At 43.8% G+C, this 19816-nt stretch overlaps 1 protein-coding gene across 4 annotated transcripts in view; it reads left to right on the top strand.

Annotated features, from left to right (window-relative positions):
• Positions 1-19816, top strand: part of NUP93 (nucleoporin 93kDa) — a 114178-nt gene that overhangs the window by 92110 nt on the left and 2252 nt on the right. For all 4 annotated transcript variants that reach the window (XM_011971871.1, XM_011971875.1, XM_011971872.1 and 1 more), the window contains 14 exons: positions 1115-1254; positions 6724-6856; positions 8288-8445; positions 9589-9754; positions 10043-10136; positions 10965-11156; positions 11875-12001; positions 12118-12190; positions 12483-12527; positions 13998-14114; positions 15138-15256; positions 16501-16618; positions 17058-17141; positions 18935-19063. In XM_011971871.1, the coding sequence (XP_011827261.1) occupies positions 1115-1254; positions 6724-6856; positions 8288-8445; positions 9589-9754; positions 10043-10136; positions 10965-11156; positions 11875-12001; positions 12118-12190; positions 12483-12527; positions 13998-14114; positions 15138-15256; positions 16501-16618; positions 17058-17141; positions 18935-19063 (1695 nt within the window). The remainder of the gene's footprint in view (positions 1-1114; positions 1255-6723; positions 6857-8287; positions 8446-9588; positions 9755-10042; positions 10137-10964; positions 11157-11874; positions 12002-12117; positions 12191-12482; positions 12528-13997; positions 14115-15137; positions 15257-16500; positions 16619-17057; positions 17142-18934; positions 19064-19816) is intronic.

Genomic DNA, 19816 nt, shown 5'->3' with positions numbered 1-19816 from the left:
AGTTTCACTCTTGTTGCCCAGGCTGGAGTACAATGGTGAGATCTGGGCTCACTGCAGCCTCCACCTCCTGGGTTCAAGTAATTCTCCTACCTCAGCCTCCCGAGTAGCTGGGACTACAGGCACCTGCCACCATGCCTGGCTAATTGTATTTTTAGTAGAGACGGGGTTTCACCATGTTGGCTAGGATGGTCTCGAACTTAATTTTTTTAAATAGTAAAATATAAGATAACCTAAATAGATCTAAAGAAGAAAGTCAGGTTTCACCAATCATTCCACCACCTAGGAAGAGTCACATTTGTCTGGACAGTCTGAAGTTTTAATTTTTGAGAGAGACCATGAAAACAGGCTTTTCTCTTTTGCTTTGGAACAAGTACAAACCTTTTTCTCCAATCAGTGCTATCCTCTAAGGACTTATACATTTAAAGTATTGCCAAGGGTTCAGGGAACACGTTGTTTTTAAGGAGCGATTTACAGGCAGAAGGATTCTGGGGAGAGGGAGTCTCAGCTGTGTGGTGGTAACACAGAGGAAAGAACGCCCGCTCCTTTCCTGGGAGGCATCTTTTGAAGGGAGTGAGTGGGAAGGAAAATGGGAGGCTGTGACACTCACCAAGTAAGGTAAAAGCGGTGGCCCCTGGAGCGTCTCTGGGAGGACGAAAACTTGTATTATTAGGTTAAACTCTTATTTTAAGCCTTTAGAAACTCAGATAACCTTGTAAGGACTGAAATGCAGCTCTTGGAGTTTAAACTGCTAGAACTTTGGATGACCGTAAATGGATTCCTGCTCTCTGAAGGGATAACCCGCTGAGATTCAGTGTTCTTGCAACTTGTGTGTAGTTTTAATTATGTATGTGGTTATGTCAGACCTGGAATAGTAATTGATACGAAAACCAACTCAGGGCAGGGGTAGGGGGTGCTTATCGGTGGATGGAACTCTGAAGTCTGGCCAGCAGAGGTGCATCTTCTGCACTGAGCTTAAGCCTAGCAGCCACAGACAGATGACATTAACCTCATCCCCCACCTTACTCTGCCAGCCTTGGAGGTCAGAGTGCCACAAAGAACCACATAATTTCTCTGACCCTGCAGCATTGTCACATGCAGTTTTGTTTATATGCAGAGCATTTCTGACATGTGGACCATGGTAAAACAAATGACAGACGTGTTGTTGACACCGGCAACTGATGCCCTGAAGAACCGCAGCAGCGTGGAAGTGCGCATGGAGTTTGTCAGGCAGGCCTTGGCGTACCTTGAGCAGAGGTAAGGCAGCAATAGCACAGTGGGGCTGGCTTTCAAATCCCTTGCAGTCAACCGTTTCTCAGATCTTAAGTTGTCCTCAGGTTAAGTGTGCTGTAGCTGGTATAATTTAAGATTTATTATGGCCGGGCGCGGTGGCTCACGCCTGTAATCCCAGCACTTTGGGAGGCCAAGGCGGGCAGATCACGAGGTCAGGAGATCGAGACCATCCTGGCTAACACGGTGAAACCCCGTCTCTACTAAAAATACAAAAAATTAGCCGGGCGTGGTGGCGGGCGCCTGTAGTCCCAGCTACTCGGAGGCTGAAGCAGGAGAATGGCGTGAACCTGGGAGGCAGAGCTTGCAGTGAGCCGAGATGGCGCCACCGCACTCCAGCCTGGGCGACAAAGCGAGACTCCGTCTCAAAAAAAAAAAAAAAAAAGATTTATTATGTTAAATTGAACAAGGCTCAGAGTTGTAATCCTGTTTCAGAAATCCTGTTTTACTTACCTACCAGGACTGTTTCTGCAGTCACACGTTAAAATAAAAATCACACATTAAAAAATCATAGTAGGTGAGCACTGTTCGAATTCCCTTTTTCTTTCTCCACACTCTGTCTCTTAATACGTAAAGCCATAGTGCCTTAGGTCATAATCTTTTTCTAATGTGGTTCAGCCATTACTCCTTAGGCTCTTTTTTTTTCTCTCCACATTCTAATTTTACTCCCAGGCATGTTACTACCTTCAAACCCTAGGAAAACTCCTTTCCCCTTATTTTCTGACTGTACTTGGTTAATTCCCCTAAGTCAGGGTCATTCCCAGCTGATAATGCCTGTGATTTATGCCCGAGTTTCTTTGCCACTTCCTCACCAATCAGAGCTGGTCACTGAGGGGTTTGTGGCAGTGCCTTTGTGCCCAAAGTATTGTTCCCTTCGTTAGTAGGACCCATGCCATCATCCCTCCCTGTGGATACTCCTTCCAATTCTGAATTGGCCAGCAGGGATTGCCATGAGTGTGCAATAGAATCTCTTTATTTTAGAGACAGGGTGCTGGGCCCCTCCCTGCTGGCTTGAGAAGAGAAAGCCAAGTTGAATACACTTGCAAAATTACAGGCCTTTGCCACTGAGCCTCTGCACCTGCCAGCAGCCTTGCAGTGAGATCGCCTTTTGTCAATAAAACAATACTTCATTAGGAAGTCAGAAGATTTCCTTGTATGTTACTGAGGTAATTCAAACTTGGTACAGCAGAGAATAGGTTTTTTTATACCAAATACTATATTAATTAGACGAGAGCTACTGAAATGAACACCATCAGACACATTACACTCACTAGCTTCCATTCCCTGGTTAAGAAAAATCTGGAGCTCAAAATGGATTTTTATTCTCCTAGTATAGGAATAAAGGGTTTATAAAATAATTCTTCTAAGCGTTGGCTGAATTTTTGTGGTTAAGTTTTGGGTTTATCAATCTTCAGCCGTAAAGAACCTACATATGTAGCAGCATTTATTCGTTACCAGTCGGCAAAATGAGTCAGAACTTCTTATGCTATACAAAAACTTCTAGGAATTTTTTTTTTTGTTTTGTAAGACAGGGTCTGGCTCTGTCACCCATGCTGGAGTGTGGTGGCATAATCTGGGCTCGCTGCAACTTCTCCCTCCCAGGCTCAAGCAGTCCTCCCACGTCAGCCTCCCGAGGTGTGTGCTACCATGCCCAGCTTTTTTTTTTTTTTTTGAGATGGAGTTTCGCTCTTGTTGCCCAGGCTGTAGTGTAATGGTGTGCTCTTGGCTCTGTGCAACCTCCACCTCTCAGGTTCAAGCGATTCTCCTGCCTCAGCCTCTTGAGTAGCATGGTAGCCTGCCACCATGCCCAGCTAATTTTTGTATTTTTAGTAGAGATGGGGTTTCACCATGTTGGCCAGGCTAGTCTCGAACTCCTGACCTCAGGTGATCCACTGGGTTCGGCTTCCCAAAGTGCTAGGATTACAGGCGTAAGCCACCGTGCCTGGCTTAGGATTTTTTTTTATTTTTATTTATTTTTTTCAGTGAGTGTAAGTGTATGACTGCTCATGACTGCTTTTTTCTTGATCACTCTAATCCTTAACACTGGTGCTTGACTTCACCAGTGGTACTAGGCTGCTTTCCTTGGTTTTAAATCGCTGGTAAGCCAGTCCATTTCTTTAAGTCTTTTCGTTTAGTTTTTAAAAGTATCTTGTTCCATTAATTTCTTTAACAGTGCTTCTTGGAGCTATTTGGGAATTTCCTTTCATAATTGTAATCTTAAGTTTATTTTTCACTCTAGTGGCATCACTCTCTGATGGCATCTTTTGTAAGCATTCATTGTCACCTTTGATAAAGGGGATATTTTAGAATAATTATACTCAGTGTTAAAATATTTTTCTCTGCTGCTCATTCACTGACAGTATGCATATAATAGTTCAAGTGATACAATGCACCAGATGGCAAAGTAGACCAGTCCTAAATAATTTTTCAATTATAAGGCTGAAATGTTGTGAAAATGTAGGATTGGTCTGTCTCTTCCCTGCCACATTCCAAGATTTAAGGCATGATATATATATATCTTAGTCCTCAAGGAATTTAGACTTCTTCAGTTTAGGCCCTTGTCAGCACATGGACTGTCTTAATTCAAATTGGAAGAGACCATAGTGGGCATCTGTTTGTCCTGGCTGCTACAGGACTCCTCAGTTTCTTATCCAACCTCTGCTTATAAATACTTCCAGGCCAGGCGCAGTGGCTCACGCCTGTAATCCCAGCACTTTGAGAGGCCACGGTGGATGGATCACCTGAAGTTGGGAGTTCGAAACCAGCCTGGCCAACATCGTGAAACCCCGATTATACAAAAATACAAAAATTAGCTGGGCATGGTGGTACATGCTTGGCACAAGTCCCAGCTACTTGGGAGGCTGAGGCAGGAGAATCACTTGAACCTAGGAGACAGAGGGTGCAGTGAGCCGAGGTCATGCCACTGCATTCCAACCTGGGCAACAAAGCAAGACTCTGTCTAAAATAAATAAATAAATAAATAAATATTCCAGTGATGGGGAACTCATTAACATTTGTTAAATTTTGTTTGTTTTTCATTATAAAAATGATACATGCTTATTATAGAAACTTTGGAAGATGCTGAAAATAAGACTTGAAAAAAGAGGGGAGGACCCATATACCATCTAGAGGCTCCTATTACCTTGTTATATTTCTTTTCTCCCCCCTGTTCTTGAAGTCTGAGTATTTTTTTTTTATAACCGCATAAAATTTCATTGAGTCAGCCGGGCATGGTGGCTCACGCCTGTAATCTCAGCACTTTGAGAGGCCGAGACGGGCGGATCACGAGGTCAGGAGATTGAGACCACCCTGGCCGACACGGTGAAACCCCTTCTGTACTAAAAATACTAAAATTAGCCGGGCATGATGGCGCGCACCTGTAGACCCAGCTAGTCAGGAGGCTGAGGCAGGAGAATCACTTGAACCCGCAGGGCAGAGGTTGCAGTGAGCCGAGATGGCGCCACTGTACTTCCAGCCTGGGGATAGAACGAGACTCCGTCTCAAAAAAAAAAAAATTTTTTTTTTTGTTGAGTCTGTTTCCTGTTATTAAGATTTAGGTTGTTTGTTTCACTCTCTCTGTTGTTTTACTTAACCTGGTGTTGAAAACCTGACTTTTTGAGGTAGTCTGTGGTTTTTGACAAGAACGTACTATATTTAGAAAGTTATTACATTAACCACATATTTGGGTATCTGTGAATTGGACTATTTAATCTTGGTATGGAAACACTTAAAACTGCTACAGAGGATTTTAAGAAGCATGCTAGTAAATAAATGAAGAGGGAATGGTAGAAAAATCATCAATTTGCAACCACCAGTGTAATAACTGGTTCAGCAAGGACCATCAATGGAAAGTAAAACCGTTGAGTAAAAGATTGTTGAATAGAATACTTACATGACGTCCATGTATTGCCCCACAGATTACTTGTTAAGTACAAAGATAATAATAAATTGTAATAGAGAAATCTGATGGGCACCTTTGAAGCAAGTGAATCAAATCTAGTGTTACCAATAAAGAAGCAAACCTGCTACCTATGTCATTGTGGGATTCAGTGGGAAATGCCAGCATTAGCTATGTAGGGCTACTGTCAAAAAAGTTGAACCTGAATCAAGTAACAATCCAGCTTAGATACTCTACCAGACAGCTGGCCTGGACTCTATAAATAAAAGGTCAGTGTCCAGCTGAGCATGGTTGCATGTACCTCTAGCCCCAGCTACTCAGGAGATTGAGGCAGGAAGATTGCTTGAGCCCAGGAGTTTGAGGCTGTAGAGTGCTTTAAAGGCACTTATGGGCCAGCCGTGGTGGCTCTTGCCTGTAATCCCAGCACTTTGGGAGGCCAAGGCAGGTGGATTACTTGAGGTCAGGAGTTCGAGACCAGCCTGGCCAACATGGTGAAACTCCATCTCTACTAAAAATATGAAAATTAGTTGGGCTTGGTGGCCCGCGCCTGTCATCCCAACTGCTTGGGAGGCTAAGGCAAGAGAAATGCTTGAAAACCCGGGAGGCGGAGGTTGCAATGAGCCGAGATCACGCCACTGCACTTCAGCCTGGGCGTCTAGAGTGAGAATCTATCTCAAAAAAAATAAGAGCACTTGTTAATAGACACTGCTTCCCAGCCTGGGAACCACAGCAATACTCTGCCTCTTGAAAAAAAGAAAAAGATCATTGTCATGAAAGAAAAATAATGGTGGAATTAATGGAATTATCTTAGATTAAGGGAAAGTGGCTTGACAATTATATTTTCTTGATGAGATTCTGGATTTAAAAACTGTAAAGGAAACTATTAAAAAATTGGGTTATATTTTTGATAATAATAAGAAATTAATGTTAAGTTCCTTGGTATCGTAATGATATGGAGGTTAGGCAGGAGAAGGTCCTAGTTCTTCAGAGCCATATGGTATTTACAGATAAAGTAGCCCCTGATTTTTATAACGTATTTTCAAGTGGTTTGGGGGGAGAAAAAAAGCACAAGTGTGTATGTTATGTGTGTGTGGAGAGAGAAAACATAAAGAAATGTTAAAAATTGGTGAATCTAGGTAAAAGGTTATGTGCATTCATTGAACTATTCTTTTAACTTTTTGTAGGTTTGAAAGTTTTCAAAATAAAAAGTTTAACAAGAACCCACCAGAGCATTAGGCTGTGAGCTGGAGCAATTATTATTCTGTATATCCACCCTTAATGTATTTGAAGTCCACAGTTGTGTTCCTCCAGGGATTCTTTTGAGTTTCCGCAGTGATGAGAAATCTACTGTGATCCACAGCCCACTGAGTAAATAATATAGTTTGCTTCATTAAGCATGTACTGTTTCCTCTTCTGCATTGAGGTTGAAGTCTAGGCCCTGCCCTTCCAAGCTACAGTGTAATGTCATGGATATGGGCATAGAGATGTGTAATAAATGTTTTCAATCTTCCCTGTTTTTTCCTTTAAAATTTTTCCAGTTATAAGAATTACACCCTTGTGACTGTCTTTGGAAATTTGCATCAGGCCCAGCTGGGAGGGGTGCCTGGGACTTACCAATTGGTTCGAAGTTTCCTGAACATTAAACTTCCAGCTCCCTTGCCTGGACTACAGGTACTGACAACTTTCTCTGTGTGATCAGTTACACCCCCAGAGCAGTTGCCCTCAGATTGGCATTTTCAGTTAAAATGAGGATATGTGTGGAGACTACTGTATGGAGATGAGTTCAGAGAGGGGTGACGACAGAAGGTGAAGACCTCTTAGGAGGCTGGTAGTATAGAAGTCCAGGTGATGGTGGTAGTTGCTCAGCCCAGGGTGGAGGAGAGTGCTTGGAGAAGATGCCATTGGGTTCTTGACATGTTTTGAAAGCTGAGCCAGTAGGACTTGCTGAAGAACGTGGATTTGAGTGTGAGAGGCAGAGTCAGGGATGACTTCTGAGATTTTTGACTAAAACAGCTGGAAGAATGGAGTTGAAGGTAGTTTTTAGGATGTGGTCTCTTCTCAGCTCATGGTCCAGTTGGGGAGATTATCATACAGTAATGCAAAGTGCTAAACTGGAGCCTTATGCAAAGGGTGGCAGGATACAGACAAGATTAGCTGCATAAAGAAGGTGAGATTCTCACTTGCTCTTAAAGAATAGGAGTTCACCAACCTGAAGTTTTGGAAAAGAGTACCAGGAGGAGGTAACACATGCACAAATGCATGGAGGCAGGAGAGAGTATCTGGAGGACTGGGTGCACAGTAGGGCTTGGCAAGCTTGGGGCCCACTAGTGAAGGCCTTAAGTGCCAGGCCCAGCACTTTGGACTTAAACAACTCAAAGGGGTTTAAGTGGGCAAGTTCAGATCTGGGTTTTAGAGAGAGTCCTGCTGAGGGAAGGGTGGAAGTGCCAAGAAAGGAGGCCTGAGGCCTACTTCTGGAGGAGTTGAAGAAAAGCAAAGAGAGAAGCGTAAGCGCAGGCCACTGTGCAGACAAATGGCAAAACCAGACTTGGGATAAATAAGCTGTAGTATTCAGAGAGTGGGAACAGAGCTGTCTCTGAGATCCCCTAGTGCCCAGCAGTACCTGACACCAAGATACTGAGTAAAATGTTTATGACGTTTTATAAACTTGAGTACTATAAGGGTAGTCTCTTACTGGTCAGTGACATCTTTAGCCCTTGCTTTGTGGGGGTTGTAGGAGTGCATGTGTATATGTTATCACAAAAGAACGTCACCCAGTTACTGTGGGCCCCTGGGATTCCATGGAAAAACCGCAGGGTAACTTTGGATCAGGTGGGGTACATAGCGCTTCAGAGGAAAGGCTCTGGAGCCATATTGTTACTTAACAGCTTACTTGGACAGATGACTTAACGCTTCCATGCCTCAGTTTCCTTGTTTGTAAAACAGGGAGGAAAAGGTTGTTAATGGTTCTCACCGCAGGGAGCTGTTGTGAACATTAAGTGACTTATTTTAAGGAGAGGGGCTTAGCTTGGTTTTAGCACATATGAAAGCAGTCAGCTCAGCTTTTTTTTTGTTTATTTTGAGCACTTACTGTTCCTCTTTTAGGATGGAGAGGTAGAAGGCCATCCTGTGTGGGCACTAATTTACTTCTGCATGCGCTGTGGAGACCTGCTTGCCGCTTCACAGGTAGTTAATCGAGCCCAGCACCAGCTGGGAGAGTTTAAAACCTGGTTCCAGGAGTACATGAACAGCAAGGACAGAAGGTATGGTGAATGAGGTGGCACGCCCAGTGGTAGCCATGCAGAATCAAAGGGGTGACCTTCCCTGTCGTTATTCTCTTTTCCCTGGACAGGCCCAAAACAAGTTTCTGCTTGGGGGAAAAAGGAGGTTTTGAAAGCAAATAGAACTGTCTTGGGAATAAAGAGTGAAAGGATTAGAAGAATGCCCCATTCTGATGCTGATGTCTAGGCATGCGTGCATCTGTGTTTGGGAATTTTCCTGTTCCTACAAGGGAGGGGCTGGCTGAGGAGCATGATGTGAGTTGTTCTGTAAATCTAAGGCACATCAAGGATGCTTTATAAAATGGAACTTTTTAAAAGTTACATTTGTTAACACTTAGTGCTTCCAGTATGGAAATATGTTGTCATGTACTTCATAGCTTAAAGGCTAGAATTAGAAGTTAGTAAAACTGAAATATAATCATTGAATTAATTCATTAAGTCTTTACGTTCTCTTGCATTAAGGAACTACTAAGCATTAATTTTCCTTGGATTTTGCTAATGTAATTGGACTTAAGTTCATACTCAAACTGAGGTTATTATATATATGTACATGTATGTAGAAGAAATGATGGCGGTTACTGTAGTTGTACTTTTGAAAAACTAGGATACTTTTCTTGGCAGCATTAATAATGTCATGTCAAGAGATTGCCTCAAACCACAAGCCCCTGTCTTGCTCATATTAGAATTAAAGTAGGGTTAATGTCTTAAGGTTCCCCCAGAAGGAGATTTGAGTGCAAGTTGTTTTTTTAGAAGGTGATCTCACATGAATAAGGGAGTGTGGAGGCCACAGAGGAGCTAAGACAGTTAAGGGAAGGATTCACTCCTGTCCATCGCTGCTTGAGTGCTGCTGGGGTGTGGAATGGAGTTCTAATTCCCTGGGATTTCTGACCTGTCCATGAAGGCCTCAGCAAATAGAAAACTGGCAGGCCAATAGATGCAGGTGCTGGTAGTTGCAAGTCAGGTTAAAGTGATGGTGCCGAGGGGAGGGGATAGGGCAGAGACAGTCTCTCTTACCCCGATGAAGGAAGGCTTCCCTGCTGTTATATGTTTGGGACTTGGGATGCTTTCAGATGCCCTTGAGGATTTTTATTGAGTGTGTATCTATCTGTTCCTTTATGTCTGTAGATTGTCCCCAGCTACAGAAAACAAGCTCCGGCTGCATTACCGCAGAGCCCTTAGGAACAATACAGATCCCTACAAGCGGGCCGTGTACTGTATCATTGGCAGATGTGACGTCACCGACAACCAGAGTGAAGTGGCAGACAAAACTGAGGATTACCTGTGGCTGAAGGTAGGCACGGTTTCCTCTGCCCACACAGGGGCTTTACCCCTTTTCTGTGCTCATGTCCCCAGAAAGATTTTACCTGCATAATGTATGATGCCAATAAGGTGATCAGGACCAGCGGGTTCCTCGTCTCCTGTCCCCATTTTTTATTGTGTAATTCCCAGCTCATAACCATAGCCTTAAACACAGCATCCAGCTGACATCATTGAGCATGGCTGCTGAACAGCTACAACTCTGTGCGTGTGGCTCAGGGTGTAGTTTGTACTAATGCATGTGTTTCTCTTGGGGATTTAGTTGAACCAAGTGTGTTTTGACGACGATGGCACCAGCTCCCCACAAGACAGGCTGACTCTCTCACAGTTCCAGAAACAGTTGTTGGAAGACTACGGTAAGATCCTGGACATAACCACCTTTCCCTTCTCTTGTCCACTTAAGGTGACTACCTCAGTTTTCCTCTGGGAAAATTTTTCATCTCTGAACTTTTGTCTTTCTTTCAAAACTCCTATAGATTGTCAAGGCAAAACAGCAAACCTACCATTCCAAATTCAAATAAAGGGCATGTGGCCTTAAGTAATGCGTAAAACTTATATGGTCATACACAATAATCTATTTTCTCTAATTCTTTGAACTGTTCTAGTAGACATATGCTCAGAGAGAGACAAAGAAGACGTAGCTGTTGCTTCCTAGTAGATCTTACTAGTCACTAGATCTGAGCACAAAGGAGAGAGACAGAAATAGCCTTTCTTCTTTCTTCCCCCCTATTTTTTAAAAACTGAGAAAAAAAGAAGATTCCAAATAATGGCTACCAGTTGTTGCATTCAGATTTCTGTGACTATGAGTAAACTGAAACTCCTTTGAAATCTGCATTTCTTTCCTTGAGTGACTTAACAGGGTAAAGGAGATAGACACTCTCTGTGGTCCATTTTAAGATCCTTAACTCTGTTTCTCTCCCACCTAACGCAAGCAGCTGGAGTTTTACAGCACAGTCAAATTTCTAGTAATGTTATGAGGTCTAGAGAAGATGGAGGAGCCAGGTCACATTTCACATGGCAGTTTACTGTATTCAGGGCCCCCTTGATCAATTCAGGCTCATGCTGGTGCTTTCTTCCTGCCCATCTAGTCCTGTGGGCTCACAGGCTGCTGCCTGGGGGTTGGGCCACCAGTAAGCACCTTCTTTCTGAGTTGGTTTTATCTCCTCTCCTCTCCTCTCTCCCAGGCGAGTCCCACTTTACGGTGAACCAGCAACCCTTCCTCTACTTCCAAGTCCTGTTCCTGACAGCGCAGTTTGAAGCAGCAATTGCCTTTCTTTTCCGCATGGAGCGGCTGCGCTGCCATGCTGTCCATGTAGCACTGGTGCTGTTTGAGCTGAAGTTGCTTTTAAAGTCCTCCGGACAGAGTGCTCAGCTCCGTGAGTATTTGGGATTGGGTTTACAGTAATGTAACCACAGCACGTCCCTCTTTGGGCGACGGTGGCCACAAAACCACAACCAATAAGGATTTGAGCAAAGGGTACCAGTCATTTTAGAGCATGTGGACAGTTGAGCTTTTTAGATGATTAGTGTTGGGGTTCTTGCTTTCCCGCCCCAAGCATTGGTATTCCCTTGGAAGTTAAGTATATAAAGTGCTGTTCAAAGTGCTAGCTTTGTGGCCAGTCTGATTGCCTGGAAAATGGTGAAGAAGCAGCCCCTAGAGTTATAGGTCTGATTCCCATTAGGGCCCTGGCTTTAATGACATTGGAAATCCCAGTCAGGCATATGCATACCAGACTGGGATGAGAGAGTCAGGGGAGAGAGAGGAAGTAAATGTGGGTGAATGGCTGCGGGTTCCTTATTGGTGTAGCAGAGTCATCCCAGAGCATGTGCCATAATGGTCAGTTGGATTATCTTTTCATTCAGAGACCAACATATTAGTAATTTACGGCAAAGTGCTGTTTTCTCCACGCTGGGCCTGGGGACAAATTGAGGATAGGGTGGTAAAAGGGACTGGCCAAAGCTTATATTGGCAAACATTGACTGGGCTGCAGGAGTAGATGCTGCTGGGTCTGTGGATTCAGCTTCCATAGTTTCTGGGTTGCATGGGTCAGAGGAGCAGTGTGGTTGTGACCCATTCTGACCCCCATGATGCAGTCAGCCACGAGCCTGGTGACCCTCCTTGCATGCGGCGGCTGAACTTTGTGCGACTCCTCATGCTGTACACCCGGAAGTTTGAGTCCACGGACCCAAGGGAGGCCCTCCAGTACTTCTATTTCCTCAGGTAACGTTTGCTTTTGACCATTTACTTCAGCTAGTTTCAATTTCTGCCATTCTGAGAATGACTGTTAGAGACCTTATGTCCAGACTAGAAACTGAGTTGATTTTTTTCCCTTACAGGGATGAGAAAGATAGTCAAGGAGAAAACATGTTTCTGCGCTGTGTGAGTGAGCTTGTGATTGAAAGCCGAGAGGTAAGTGGGTTTCCTTTTCTCTCCTCCCCATAGTTTTCAGTGTGCATGTTCCCATGTTCATTCCGTACTGCATGTTTACTTCAATGTGGTTGTGGTGGATAAGGCCTAGGGAGTTTTTAGAGTTTCATTGGTTTCTAACAGTGAAAATATTTATTTCAGTCACACTGATTTTTAGTTTGCGTGAGACTTATCCTATTCATCCCATTTGATTCCTCTCTTTTTTCTCTAAAGACTTATGGATTATGTTTATATCTTTGTCCAATAATTTGAGTAAACTTTTTTCCTTCCACAGTTCGATATGATTCTTGGGAAACTAGAGAATGACGGAAGTAGAAAGGTGAGTTAAATGCATCCTTAGAGAAATGTTCGTTAGCTGTTGGGGATTTATAAATATCAAAAGAATACACTTAGATTTTAAGATTCAAGGTACTAAAGATGAAAATCTGAACAGAGTTGCTTAATTTAAAAAATGGAATGAAAATTATGGGCCCAGATGATGACCTTGGTTTTACACACACTTTATATATCCTTAAAATATGTTAATTTGTGATTACAAAGCTTTTTTATTATGTTCAGAATATTCATTTGTTCATGCCTGCTATTATACATTTCTGCCATTCTTGGCTCAGAAAACATGCAAGAAAAAGAAATTGATTACTGCACCCATTCTCCCAAGATGGAAAAGTTAGATGTGCACTTGACCTCCTTCAAAATGCAATTTCCAAGGGCTTTGAACTCCACAGTTACCCTGGAAATACTCCTGGAAGGCCTGAGGGATTTCAGGACTCACTATGCCCATTGGTTGTCATGGCAGGAGGGTCAGAGATCCTGTTGTCAGAGACCAGGCCTGGCCCTGAATCTCCCTGTGGCCTTTAGAAAGTCACTTGCCCCTCAGGGACTGACTTTTCTCATTTGTAAAAATGAGTGGTTTGGACCCAGCAATCTGTAGATGAGCTCACACTGCTCACAGCATCTACCTCAGAAGAAAGGCAAGTGACAGTGCTGATGACAGTGGCCTTGGTTATTGGGCGATGACAATCACCAGGCATGGTACTGAGTGCTTTGCATAGTTTCTTCTTTAACAGGCTGTACTGGGGCCAGGAGGCTCCCAGTGTGTGTGAGTTGCAGAGCTGGAAACATAGATAAGACCTTATCCTCTCCTGCCTCCCAAGTGGCAGGGCAAGTCACCTCGACCTGGTCCAGCCCTGAGAGTCCAGTGCCGGTGGAGAAGCAGAATGGCCAGGCAGAGATATTATGCACTTGCCTTCATTCTCCCAGGGTACCTAAGGCCTCTCTCATGCTCTCCTGAGCATTTAGTTGCTGTCGAGTGGTGATGGTGATTTTTTTTAAGAAATGTCCTGTTACCACTTGCCATGTGTTTTTTCAGCACTGAGTTCCTTTTGCCATCTGTCTTAGAAAACAAATCCAAAATCTTTCAGATATTTTCTCTAAGCCTCCTGCTTTTTCTCTGTGGTTCCTACTCATCAGCAAATTTAAAATCATTGATTTCACTGACTCTCTGGGTCATTTTGGAAAATTAGAAAGCACAGATGTCTTATTGCTGACTCCTCTGTGCTTCTAGTAAGTCTGCCCTTTCATGTGTAGTTTCCTTGGTCTCTTTTATAGTTTTAATAGGACTTTATATCTTCAAGAAAGCCAGAGTCTGGCTGATGGAGTACATGCATTGCCCAGGGCAAGCAATTTCACTTGAAGTATTTTTTGGGTCCTAATTGCGTCTCTTTATTTAAAATAATAGCTCTGTGCACCCGTCTGTCTCTTCCTCCCCCTCCATAATTTGTCTTGTCAGCCTGGAGTCATAGATAAGTTTACTAGTGACACAAAGCCTATTATCAACAAAGTTGCTTCCGTGGCAGAAAATAAAGGACTGTTTGAAGAGGCAGCAAAGCTGTATGACCTTGCCAAGGTAAAGTGTGCCTGCTTCCTTCTTCTGCACTTCACAGGTCTGCCAGCCTTTCGGCATTAAATGTGCAGTTTACACATTTACAACGACAGTGTCGTTGTTGTAGCACCCTCCCTGTAGAGGCGTTTGCTCTAGTGCTTAGACAGTTAATGGTCCAGTCAGGACAGAATTCCCATTTTACAGCTGTATTTCTTCCCATAAGATTTTTCTGACCAAACAACATATTGAAAGGATGTCCTGCAGGCATTGAACTATTGTCTCACTTGGCAGCAGAATTAGCATCCATCACATTTCCATGGTGAAGCCACTGTTGAAAATGGCATTATGCTGACCCTGGCAGCCACAGACACACTGGGGAACAGTAGTATTAGAAAATAAGACCACATCAGTGTGCAGGAAGGAGTGAAAGAAAATAAGACCACAGCTGGGCATTTTGAGATGACTAGAATACATGTTTCTACCTAAGAACAAATGATGACTAAGAACATATGGTAGCTGCTAAGGATTCTATGACCTAAACAAGATTACATTCTCTCCTTTATCAGCTGAGAAAAGTAGACCAAAAAAAAAGCTATAGGCCAAGTGCAGGGGCTCACGCCTGTAATCCTAGCACTTTGGGAGGCCAAGGCGGGCACATCACTTGAGGCCAGGAGTTTAAGACTAGCCTGGCCAACATGGCAAAACTTCGTCTCTACTGAAAATATAAAAATTAGCCAGGCATGGTGGTGCATGCCTGTAACCCCAGCTACTCAGGAGGCTGAGGCACGAGAATCGCTTGAACCTGGGAGGCGGTAAAAAATGCTTTGAGGTATAATTAAGATGTAGAAAAATGTGCAATAATTATATGTACAGCTTGACGAATTGTGCATAGGTGTATATCTTTGTAACCACCATCCAGATCAAGATACCAAACATTTCCATCCATCACCCCAGAAAGTTCTCTTTGGTGGGTAGGGGGCATTATATACTTGTTCCTTTTATTGATTATTTTATTGATTGCTTCCTTAATTTTAAAAACGTGAGCAGAATGCTGACAAGGTACTGGAACTGATGAACAAACTGCTGAGCCCTGTCGTCCCCCAGATCAGTGCCCCGCAGTCCAACAAGGAGAGGCTGAAGAACATGGCACTCTCCATTGCTGAACGGTAAGCCAGGAGCTGACTCCATGGGACCCTGAGGGTGCCACTGCCAGTGTCAGGCCACCTTTGCCCACCCAAATGCATGTTCAGCTTTACTAGGTAACAGCAGACAGCTTTCCAAAGTGGTTCTTCTAACTCATCATGCCACCAGCACTGCGTGAGTTCCTTTGTCCCCACATCAGAACTAGCACTTGGTACTATCAAACTTAACATTTTTGCCAAAGAAATGGGTATGAAAGGGCATCTCAGTATTTTAGTCATGCACATGAAGTTTAATTCTAGGCATTATGCTCACCTATATACTGTTGTATACTTTCATCAGCCCTCTCAAAGGCATTCAAGACCAAAGCTAGTGATAGTTGGATGGGGGAGATTCTTAGAGGTGTCGTGGCCAGTGTTTCAGACAACCTGGATCCCCAGTGAGTTAACTGAATTATCAGACTTTTAACTAGTTTAAGTCCCAGGCCGAGGCTAACAACATTACTTTTTGTGCTCTCTATAGATATTGCTAATAAAATGACCCAGAGAAAACTGGGTTTGGAGTGCTTTCCCGGGGTAACACAAAAGAGCATTCTTTGGTAAATGAGATATCTCCACCTAGCAAACAATCCCTAGTGATGGCCGCTCGGCTTTTTGCCCGTCAGGACCTCCCACCTTTCATGAAGATTGGATGCTGAGATGATGGTCAAGGCTGGAGAACCACGCTCCATGTGGAGTACCTGTAGGTGGATTCATACCAAATCCACTATCAGTGCTTGGCTGTTTCAAAATAAACACCATTTTACACTCTTTAATTAACTTCACCCAGAGAGCTCAAGAGGTTTTGATGCTTTTTATGTATTTTTTGTATGTTGAGACAGGGTCTCCCTCTGTCACCTAGGCTGGAGTGGAGTGCAGTGGTGCAGTCATAGCTCACTGTAACCTCGAACTCCTGGGCTCAAGCAATCCTCCCACCTCAGCCTCCTGAGGAGATAGAACTACAGGCATATACCACTACCCCTGGCTAATATTTTAATATTTTGTGGAGATGGGGTCTCGCTGTGTGTCCAGTCTGGTCTCTCACTCCTGGCCGGTCTCTGACTCCTGGCCTCAAGCAGTCGTTCCGCCCCAGCCTCCCATGTAGCTGAGATTACAGGCATGAGCCACATGAACCACACCCCACTGTCTTTTTAAATGCTATTCCACAGTTACGGATTACACAGAAATTCCTGATACACTCTCACTCCCCCTACCCCGTTTTTGTCTTTCAGGTATAGGGCTCAAGGAATAAGTGCAAATAAATTTGTGGACTCCACGTTCTATCTTCTTTTGGACTTGATCACCTTTTTTGACGAGTATCATAGTGGTCATATTGATAGAGCTTTTGATGTAAGTTTCAGGAAAGGTGTTTGAAGTGCAGGTTAATGTACACCCTTGAAAATTCAAAACACTGCGTGGAATTTACTTAAAACAAAGGAGCTGTTGCCAGTATGTTTGTTAAATGAAGAAGGACAAGTACAATCCTGGGACTTAAAAGGATTTCCTGTGTTGCTTTATTTTTTTCCCCCTATTCGTTTGCCCTTTAATCTGAAAACAGATACATTTCTCAAAGTAATTTGAAATCTCTGAATTTTAAAAAATGTGTCAGAAAATGAGGATAAGAATTAAGTTAGCTAGTTAGAATCAAAGCCTTTGTGTGTACACAAGGGAGAATGGTGTTTTCTATGAAGAAGCCCTTTGGAGTACGTGAGGGTGCTGACTTTACATGTAGAGAGATGAAATGACTGTGATGATTGTCTTACATGGGGCTGGTGGTTGTTTTAAACAGATAATTGAGCGCTTGAAGCTGGTGCCCCTGAATCAGGAAAGTGTGGAAGAGAGAGTGGCTGCCTTCAGAAATTTCAGTGATGAAGTAAGTTCCTTCTTCCTGAGTTATGGAATTCCTTTTTCCTCACTTCCACCAAAAGCTTTTTCTTTTCCTGTACCTAACAGCTTTAAGAGTTCTAGTTACAGTAACTATCCAGACTGAGTTTTCCAGAGTGGTTCCCTTTCAAATACCTTGGCCTGGCTTTTCTGTGAGTGCATACATCCCCATCAGATTATTGTCTGAATTCCTGATTGAGAAAATACGGTCATTTCAGTGATTGACATGTTCTTGGGAGAAACAGGTTTCTGGTTGATCCTGTGAAGTCTGGTTTAATTCTTCTGTTATCCACTTGTACTAGAGGGTATTTTGGTGGTTAACTCTGATCATCTTTAAGTAGTTCCATTGGGTACATGAAACACATCATGATGCACTGCCACCTTTGCCCTCCCTGATCTGTTTTGTCTAAAGAAGCAAATTCAGTGACTGTGACTATCACCCCATAAGCCCCAGAGCCACTGTCTGTCTGTCGGGTTTCTAGCATATTGCCAACATCTAGCCCAGGGTGCTCAGCTGGGCTGCATACTGGCATCTCTAGGAGAGTTTCTAAGAACTCTGATGCCCAGACCCCAGAGATTCTGGTTTCCCTGACTGCTGCAGCCCAGACCTCCCCGAGTCATTCCAGTGTGTGGCCCAGGTGAATTCATCTCTAGAACTACAAACACTCAACTCAGCTCTCAACACTATGCTAGAACCAACTGCCTGGCTCTGGGATGTCACTAGTGGTTTTTCAGTTTAAAATTATTCCTCATTGAGCAGATGCCGTTTATAAAATGTCTCTGGCCAGGTGCGATGGCTCACGCCTATAATCCCAACATTTTGGGAGGCTGAGGCAGATGGATCAGCTGAGGTCAGGAGTTGGAGACCAGCCTGGCCAACTTGGTAAAATCCCGTCTCTACTAAAAAATATAACAATTAGCCGGGCATGGTGGTGCATGCCTGTAGTCCCAGCTATTCAGGAGGCGGAGGCATGAAAATCGCTTGAACCCAGGAGGCAGAGGTTGCAGTGAGCTGAGATTGCGCCACTTCACTCCAGCCTGGGCGATTGAGGGAGACTTTGTCTCAAAAAAAAAAAAAAGTTTCTGTTTTAGAGAAAGAAGTAAGGCCAGTTCTGCACATGAAGAGGGATGTTGACTACTGTGGTACACACAGTTCAGAAGGTCTTACCCCTTGCTGACTTTCCCTTTATACCTGCTGTGGTTTCTACCCTTAGCCACTTGCTCCTTTGTTATTTCTAGCCTTTCCTTGAATACATCCTTCATTGCATCAGAGATTAAAGTAGTACACCAGGGCCTGCCCTTGTAGACACTCCCAAGGACTCTGGTAGGGCCATGCAGATCCAGTGGAAACAGCCCACTGACTTTGAGAGAGTGGGGAGTGGTAGGGACTGTGGAGAAGTAGCATGTGCACCTGTACCTCCTGACATTCAAATTCAAATTATGTATTGGCATCCACTCTGCTGGCCAGTCTAAGCCTAATGCTAACCAGATGTCAGCATGCGTTTTTTGGCTTGCTGCCCCTGACTAAGGGAAAAGCAGCGTAAACAGCATAAAGAAGCAGAAACAGTAACCACCTGACCTGAGCAGCATTGCTTGGGGTTTTTTCTCACACTTGATGTTTCAGTGCCATCAGCTCCTTTTGGGTGACTGTGTGGCTCTCCACCTGGTAATGGTGAGGAGTGATGCGACCAGGCCCGCCTGGAGCAGCTCACCCTCCCTACATCTGTGGTTGGCCTGAAAGGGTTGGTTCTTTTTCTTTACTCCATTTTTCTCTCTGTGTAGATCAGGCACAACCTCTCAGAAGTGCTTCTTGCCACCATGAACATCTTGTTCACACAGTTTAAGAGGCTCAAGGGGACAAGTCCATCCTCATCATCCAGGCCCCAGAGAGTCATCGAGGACCGCGACTCTGTAAGATCCCAGCATTCACGAGAAACATTGCTGAGCACCACCTTTCTGGTTTGGAATCCGTTGCACTCTTATTAAGAGACCACATGACCCAAAACTGCTCTTTCTCCTTAGTACCTGGCAGCTGGATAAATCTTGTGTTAGGGGGCTCCCAGAGGAAATCAAACATTAAAGGGATTGCTGCTCTTCTCAAGCTTAAAAAAATAAAAAGATGTGCTAGGTCTGCAAATCTTACCTTTTAACAGATCACACAGAATGCTAATTTCTAGTTGACTCCTTAAGAACTTCCTGCACATTTTAAAAGATAAGTTTATTTTGTTAGTCCTAGCTCATTAGTGAACACTTTTATTAAAACCATACTTTATTTTTGATCAACACATTAATTTAATATGAACCCTTGTTTCTCCTGTCACGGTGTTCACAGTGACCCTAGAGAGGTAACTAGCACAGCATCTTATCCCCTCTCACAGCTGAGGAAACTGAGCTGTGGAGTTGGGAAGCAACTGCCCTCAGGTGGCAGGTAGGTGAAGGGGCCATGTCTGGAGGCTGGGTCTCTGACACCTGTGCCCTTTCTGCTGCCTGTGGGACCTCTGGCAGTGCGTGGGTCAAGTGGAATCCAGGTAGCTAGAACCCTGGGGCTCACAGCATATGTTGTCTGATTACAAAAAAAAAAAGAGCAAAGGTATTTTTTGACCCAATTAAACCGTAAGGGGATAGTACAATGGTGTTTTCTTTTCTTTTCTTTTCTTTTCTTTT

Source organism: Mandrillus leucophaeus, unplaced genomic scaffold (assembly GCF_000951045.1).
Source record: "Mandrillus leucophaeus isolate KB7577 unplaced genomic scaffold, Mleu.le_1.0 Scaffold125, whole genome shotgun sequence".
Lineage (NCBI taxonomy): Eukaryota > Metazoa > Chordata > Mammalia > Primates > Cercopithecidae > Mandrillus > Mandrillus leucophaeus.
Note: the sequence above shows the minus strand (reverse complement) of the source record. Positions and strands in the feature narration are given on the sequence as shown.